Here is a 7,500-nt window from a genome sequence, read left to right on the forward strand (position 1 = left end):
TGCTTTTGGTTTGTAAAAAAAACTCTCCCTCCACAACCTCAGTCGAAGAAAATGTACAGTTGTACAGGGGGAATGTCTGTATGTGTGTATGCACAAGTGCAATCAAAATGGCTCTATTTTCAGGGAAATCTATGGAGCTTAAACTCACCACATTATTCACACACACACACGCACACACACACACTTATTTTCCCTCTCTGTCACACAGCTCTATCACAGCTCGCTCTGTGTGTGTGTGTGTGACACGGAGCCTTATTTGCACTGCCCTCCTCTCAGTATTCCCTGCACATAGACACTTGAGTGATGTGTGTGTGTGTGTGAACCAATCATAGGCAGGGCCAAACCCCACTCCTCCTGGCTCAACCAATCAAAAGCCTGAGTAAGAGAGTTGGCATTATTTCCCATGATCCTTTGACTTCTGGTCTGCAGCTACTTTGACCTCCCAGCCTGGTGACTGACTGTCTCCTCTGGAAAGCACTACACGTTTACTTATTCTATTTATCATTTGTATTCTAGAGTTCTCTTTATATTCTGTTGAAATTAAGTTTATTTTGTGAGATTTTGACTTTTTTATTTTCACTTGAAAGCTAGCATGTCTCTCACTCTCTCACACACACACACACACACACACACACACACACACGGTAGGCCTGGGCAAAGAGCTCTGCCGTGATTCTGCTCTGACATAATAGATACAGCGGAACAGTTCTCCCGGTTCTTGGTAGAAATACACTCCAGCATGCTGGCAGACTGCAGTCCACTCTGGAATGGTTCAGCCTCAGAACTTGGTCAGAGGTCTGTCTGATAAGAGCGACCCAAGGGTCTCCATAAGAAGGTGTTAGGGAACCATATTAGTGGCGTTTGAGTGTCTTAGACCCCATCAGGTATTACTCCCACTACTTCAACTTGGCTGGGATGGGACTTAATAAACAGTATATTACAAAATCACTATCAACAAGTGTGTGTGTGTGTGTGTGTGTTTCTGTAGTTTTATTTGGAGACCACAATCCAAAACATGCCCTGCCTGATGAAGAGGCATGTCCAGTGTTTCTCTCTTCTCTTCTTTCACTCTCTCCATTTCTTTTTTCTTTCTATGTCTTCTTCATCTGTCATTTGTTTCTGTCTGTGCGTCTTTTATTCTGTCATTTTTCTGATGGTGACAAAGCTTGGGAAGAGTTCACTTCTGATCCCCACGATCACACTCATACACACACCGGAGAAAAGAGATAAGAGGCTGGAATGTAAAATAGCTAAATAAAACTTTAATCATTCTAGTTGCAAATGTACATAAATTGCACAGCCACATTTCTTGTCAGACACAAACTCATCTGTACATTATTGTTTAATAAGCAAGTCATGATCCTCCAGTGAAGTGGAATCCACCCAATACATTACTGTCCACAGACATACAAAAGTATTTTCTACAAGGATTATAAAACATAGAACATCTGTTACTTTATTCATAGATTCATACTTTTGACAAAGCTAACCTTTTATATCTGCAGTAGAGGATAGTCTGTATTACCATGGAGATACAGTATATGAATATTTTCTCACTTTTTAATAATTATTATTATATATATTTAGATTCTCAGTCTGTGACATTACCGTATGAAGGCATGGTGTGCAAACAGAATTGTTTTTGGAAAGATGAGCAGCCGGTGACTACGAACGCCTCGACACGAGTCAACTAGGGAAGGGGGGGGTTTCCACCACCAACGTTCCTTAGGCCCTTGGCTAACGTTCTTTAAAGAAGCCTCGAGACGCAGGCTTACAATCACATCTCATTCATCATGTCCATCAGAAAAAGCTGAACCAAAAGGTAACATTCAACCACAGCGCTCCACAGGCATTCTACAGTCTCAGACATGTGGCCACATCAGGGTGTTGATGCTGCTGTTCTCAGCCTTGTTTGTTTTTCCACCTGGTCTCAGACCAAATGGAGTTTACTAGATCAGCACGTTCTTCAACAGTCTTGGGAATGGACAGAACCATCAAAGTGTGTGACCAGAGTACAAGAGAAAGGGTGGAGGGCTGCTTTGGAACAAAAATAATAATAATAATAATATAAAAGAATCATGACTCCTCTCCTTCTCACACGACACATTCAGTCGTCTCTCTGTGAGTCTGAAACATTCATGTTCTGCTCTCTGCGTATCTGAGCCAGATATTTTCCCGAAGTTTGATTGTTTTATCCAAGACCTGATTTCATTTGATCTTAACAAGGTTAACGAGGCAGTCGGAGAGCCTTAACGAGGCTTTGTGCTTCTGTTTATCGGCTGACATCATCTCATGTCTGGAGTTCACTGCATGACTGGCCACTCTCCATCCTCGTTGCCCTGTCTTACTCTGTGTCTGTGTCCGAGTCAGGCTCGGCTGCTCCAAGAGAAAACTGAATGTTGTATCCAACAGTGGCAGGAAAACAATCAAACAAAACAAAACAACAACAGATGTTTACTGGGTTTGAGTGTCCTACACCACCAGCACTAAAGTCAAAGATATACAAAAAAGGCAAAAATAAAAAAATAAACAAACAAAAACAGGGCTATTTACATTAAAAGTGCCCCCAGAGAGATCGAAACCGACTCCAAACCGGACTGGGTCCAGCCACCTGGGTCGGTCTCGGCTACAGTGGCACTCAGTGTTGGAGTACATTTACAAACAGAACCATCAGAACCCAGTCGCCTGCGGACTGCTGCAGCCCCCTGGCCTGACCCAGCGGACACCCAAAAGAGGACTGGGCTGGACTCAGGAGCCACGCTGGGCTGGACCGCTCTGGCCGAGCATCTAGCTAAGAATGCGGGCCAACCCTTCCAGTGTCGGCTACTACAAAGGAAATAGCAAAGACATATTTTTATTCATATTTACACATTTACTCAGAACCCCTTTGCACTGAAATAAACACACACACACACACACATGTTTACAGGTCTGCCTCTGCAAAAACTCTCCTGATGACACACCCACACACCACACACACACACACACACACACACACACACACACACACACACACACACACACACACACACACACACACACACACACACACACACACACACACACACACACACACACACACCAGTCCTCACTGGCATCAGGGGAATTCAAATGGCAACAGTGCGGTCAGCTGCTCACTGCAAGCTGACCAACAGGCATGCACTTGTCCACTGGTTCTCTGTCTGGCTGATTGTTTTGTACGTATTAACAATAATAATAAAAAAAAATACAATACAAAAATATACAAAGTAAAAATGCTGAAATGTCTTGCGGACATGTGAGAACACAGGAGGCAGGGATGGGGGCAACTTTGCAAAACCACGTCAGCATTTGGGTTTTGGAGTGGACTTCTGGACATCCAATGTGGCAAACTCACATCAGTGTTGGGTACATTGAAGGCTGAGCATCCACAGTCTTTAAGAAAACGAGAGAGGGATGAAGGCAAGGTAAAGGAGGAGGAGGAGGAGAAGAAAAGAACAGAAAGAGTGTGGAAGGAGGGATGGGTTTTCAACTTGAGATAGCAATCTATCTCTAGGGTCCTTGGTGGGCTTTAGAGTCTGCATTGGGACCAGGGTGTGTGCTGTAGCGACATTCACCCTCCCATCCCCTAGGGGGCCATACTGCCACAATGCTTGTTAGATGATTATTTATTTTATTAGTTCTCTCTCTCTCTCTCTCATAGGCAAACAAGACCACATTCAGGAGCAGAAACAAGGGGTGAGAGATATTAATTAAAAAGTAAATTAAAACAACAATACATACATACATACATAACAGACAAATTGACCCAAAGAACGCTCAAACTACACCTTCCCCCAAGTAAGAGCACTCATTCTGAAGTGTGCACTCCTGAGGCCACAGGACCTAGTGTCCTAGCATTAAGTGCACATGAAGCAGTGACCTGGGACTTGACCATCAGGAAAATAATTAAAAATAACAATTAAAAGTCAAAATAAAATAGAAACACCCAGACAGGGTGAACATCAAACATCACAAAGTACATTTCTGCTCTTTTCCTGGGAACAGACTGATTTCAAATGCATACAGTCCAATACATTTACCAGCTTTTTTAGATTCTGTAATATATTTTATATATAACTATGCTGTATATCTCAGATGTAATTTATTTTCCGGGATAAATTATGTAGTGTATAATAATATAATTTCTGTATATTTATGTTAAAAAATAGTTTTTTGCTGATTGAAGTAAAAGTTGAGGAGGGACGATCCATTCATTTTAAGGCTTTTCATACTGAAGAGCTTTTCGCAAAGTGCACAAAGTTGGAGGACTTGAGGAGACTATGAAGGCAGACACACAGAAGTGCACTCGAAAGGACACAAGGAGTCAAGGGGAGGTCGCATTGGTAAGGGGCTTGCCTTGGGGCCTGGGCCAGAGACTAGCAGAGGTCAGAAGTCCTATTTGGTTAATGAAGCCCAAATCAGTTTGGACTCTAAACGGACAAATAGAATCATTGCACGTGATGACCGTCTTGTTTTTAGTCGGAAGGAGAGTCCGCTAGAGTCAAATGAGCTTGGAGCGATTGCACAGACAGATAAAGGGAAAGAGAGAAAAGAGGAGAAGGAAGAGGGGAAATGTTTGCTGCCGGCCAGATGTGTTGTGTGTGTGTGTGTGTGTGTGTGTGTGTGTGTGTGTATGTGTGTGTGTATGTGTGTGTGTGTGTGTGTGTGTGTGTGTGTGTGTGTGTGGTTATGCTGTATAGTGGTTCAGTCCCAGGTGACAGCAGCATGTCTATGCGAATGCTCCTCCTCTTGAATCCGAGCAAAACATGACGATGCAGTCTGTCCAATACGGTCCACCCAGTAATGTCCGTCCAATGCAGTCTGTCCAATCAGATTGTCTATGTGTTGTCCACTGACACCTGGCAAAAGTGGATATCTACACGAAGTTGTGTGTGTGTGTGTGTTTGTGTATTTGATTTCTGCATGTGTTTTGACTGCGATCTTCTGAAGCTGTACTTGAACTCTCCCTTTTCAATCAAACTGCAGTTTTAGGTTGTTGCTGCTGTAGTTGCTGCTGTTGTTATTGTTGTTGGTGGTGGTGGTGTGTGTTTGTGTACTGTTGTGTGCTATTCTGTAGTTTTTAGAGTTCGTGAGACTGATGACGTTTTGATCATGCACTTATTTAAGTGTATGTATGTGAGGGTGTGTGTGTTGTGTGTGTGGGAGTTAGCCGTTTGAGCTATTTCTGAATTCTCCGTTCTCTGTGATCTATAGTATGGTTAGTGTGTGTGTGTGTGTGTGTGTGTGTGTGTGTGTGTGTGTGTGTGTGTGTGTGTGTGAGAGCAGGTTAACAGTTGGAGCTGTTTCTAAACTCTCCGTTCTCTGTGATCTGTAGCTTGGTGGGGTTGGTGGGGCTGATGCCATTGCGGGTCTGCATGCTGTAGCGCTCCTTCAGCTGCGTGAGGGCGCTCATGAGCCGCGCGTTAGCCGCGTCCAGAGACGCTATCCTCTTCTCCTGCACACACACACATAGAGAGAGAGATGGGGGAGAGAGAAAGCATGGAGAAAGAGAGAAAAGGGAGAAAGACATGGAGAAAGTGAGAAAGAGGGAAGGTGGAACAGAGTGATTTAGTAGGTACAGATTTATTTATGATTCCACTGTCATCTCACTCTCTCTCTGTGTGTGTGTGTGTGTGTGTGTGTGTGTGTGTGTGTGTGAGTGTGTGTGTGTTGTTTACTTTCACAGGTCTGCATACAACACCCTGCATATTTGCATAACTCGTCTCTCTTGTGACATTAAATGTGCACACACATGTACGCCCGCACCTACACGCCCATGCACGCACGTACGCACACACACACACACACACACACACACTCACCTGTGCGTCAATAATCTTCTGTTTGGAATCAATCACTGCTTGCATGTCAGAATGGTCCTTTTTCAGCTCCTCTTCCACTGACATCAATCTGCACACACACACACACACACACACACACGCACACACACACACACACACACACACGCACACACACACACACACACACAGAGGGAGAGAGTTCATATTTAAAAATATTTATGCAAATAACACATTTCACTGTATTGTCCAGTTTCTGCTGGCTGGCCATTTGTCAGTCTCTTTTCCTGAGCAGGCATTCAGGTTGCTTTGTGTGTGTGTGTGTGTGTGTGTGTGTGTGTGTGTGTGTGTGTGTGTGTGTGTGTGTATCTGTATACCTGCTGATTATGCTGTTCATCTCAAGGACCTTGTAATCTTGCTGCCTGTGCAGTGTGTGTGTGTGTGTGTGTGTGTGTGTGTGTGTGTGTGTGTGTGTGTGTGTGTGTGTGTTTGCATGCAAGAGTGGGAAAGAGAGTGTATCTGTATGTCTCTGCATACCTGGCGATAGCCCTTTTCAAAAAACCTCCTTGACATCCTGCTTTCTGTGCAATGCTGCGTTTACAGGTGTGTACATGTGTGTGTCTACGTTTGTGTGTGTGTGTGTGTGTGTGTGTCTGTACTGGCTGATAATTCATCAGCCTTTCATCTCTGGTCCTACTATGCCCTTTTTTCTCTGTGTAGGCTGTATGCAGTGTTGGGAGTAATGCCTTACAAAAGTAATGTAATTACTGTAATATATTGCTGTTTGCGGTAACGCGGTAATGTAAGGCATTACAAAAAAAAATGTGGGTAATATTTACTCGGTACAAACTTCAGTAACGGGCGTTACAATGCAGTTTAACCCAAAATTAAGCGCTTGTTTTGTTTTGATACATATTCGCAAACACCACGCGAGAACAGAGGAGAAGAAATCCGCGCAAAATAGTAGAACGTTATCTCCTGATACTGGTTGAATATGACTGTGGCTGCAGCAGACTCGCAGGCGGACTCTATTTGCGGAAATACACCGAAGCCTACACTCATTATTTTCAGCTTGTCAGAGACAAGGCTATGAAGAACATAATAGTTAATAGCGAAACCGAAAGATCTCTTAACTCGCGAAATAGCACAAGTAAATTAATGAAACATCTAAAGTAGTGCCACGCTAATCTTTTTGATTCTTGATAAAACACAAATTATGCTGTTGTGCATGTCAGCTTTGTGCTGTGAACTTGAATTGAAGAGAATAAAGGGTTAGAAATGCAGAAAAAGATTGTGTAGCCTGGCAGTACCACCGCTCCCACCACGCGCATCACGCACTTTGCGTTGGGCACCAAAGGACCCAAATGTAACCAATGAATAGTAGCTTTACTGCAAACTGCGTTTCACTCTTCATCAATAACGTTTACAATGTCAAAATGCACTAACACGATGTTACATGCAAGTTTGATACCTTTTGGGTTCTCTCAATCACCACGTAGTACTAGAATTGGTGGGTCTTCAATCATTAGTTTTCCAAGCATTTAGGCTACATGAAGCACATGATATGCTGAGTCGACTGAAACACATTCCATTCAGATAGCTAGGTGGATACCAGGCTCATAATTCACTTGTATTCGCAAAACGAAATGTGAAGCAACATGTCATTGCATATTTCCATTTC

At 43.4% G+C, this 7,500-nt stretch overlaps 2 protein-coding genes across 8 annotated transcripts in view; one reads left to right on the forward strand and one right to left on the reverse strand.

Moving 5' to 3' along the window:
- Positions 1 to 920, forward strand: part of ttll11 (tubulin tyrosine ligase-like family, member 11) — a 36,863-nt gene extending 35,943 nt beyond the window's left edge. Inside the window, exon 9 of the mRNA XM_076283977.1 lies at positions 1 to 920. This exon is cut by the window's left edge and continues 511 nt beyond it. The gene's annotated coding sequence lies outside the window, so the exon portion shown is untranslated.
- A 2,047-nt stretch (positions 921 to 2,967) lies between these two features.
- Positions 2,968 to 7,500, reverse strand: part of dab2ipb (DAB2 interacting protein b) — a 192,794-nt gene continuing 188,261 nt past the window's right edge. For all 7 annotated transcript variants that reach the window (XM_076283971.1, XM_076283973.1, XM_076283972.1 and 4 more), the window contains 2 exons: positions 5,844 to 5,931; positions 2,968 to 5,476 (listed from right to left, as the gene is read on the reverse strand). In XM_076283971.1, the coding sequence (XP_076140086.1) occupies positions 5,309 to 5,476; positions 5,844 to 5,931 (256 nt within the window). In that variant the 3' untranslated portion in view covers positions 2,968 to 5,308. The remainder of the gene's footprint in view (positions 5,477 to 5,843; positions 5,932 to 7,500) is intronic.

This window comes from Alosa pseudoharengus, unplaced genomic scaffold (assembly GCF_046254945.1).
Source record: "Alosa pseudoharengus isolate Yale_2024_CS ecotype anadromous, Long Island Sound unplaced genomic scaffold, YU_APseudo_1.1 YU_APseudo_1.1_scf_14, whole genome shotgun sequence".
NCBI classification, from domain to species: domain Eukaryota; kingdom Metazoa; phylum Chordata; class Actinopteri; order Clupeiformes; family Clupeidae; genus Alosa; species Alosa pseudoharengus.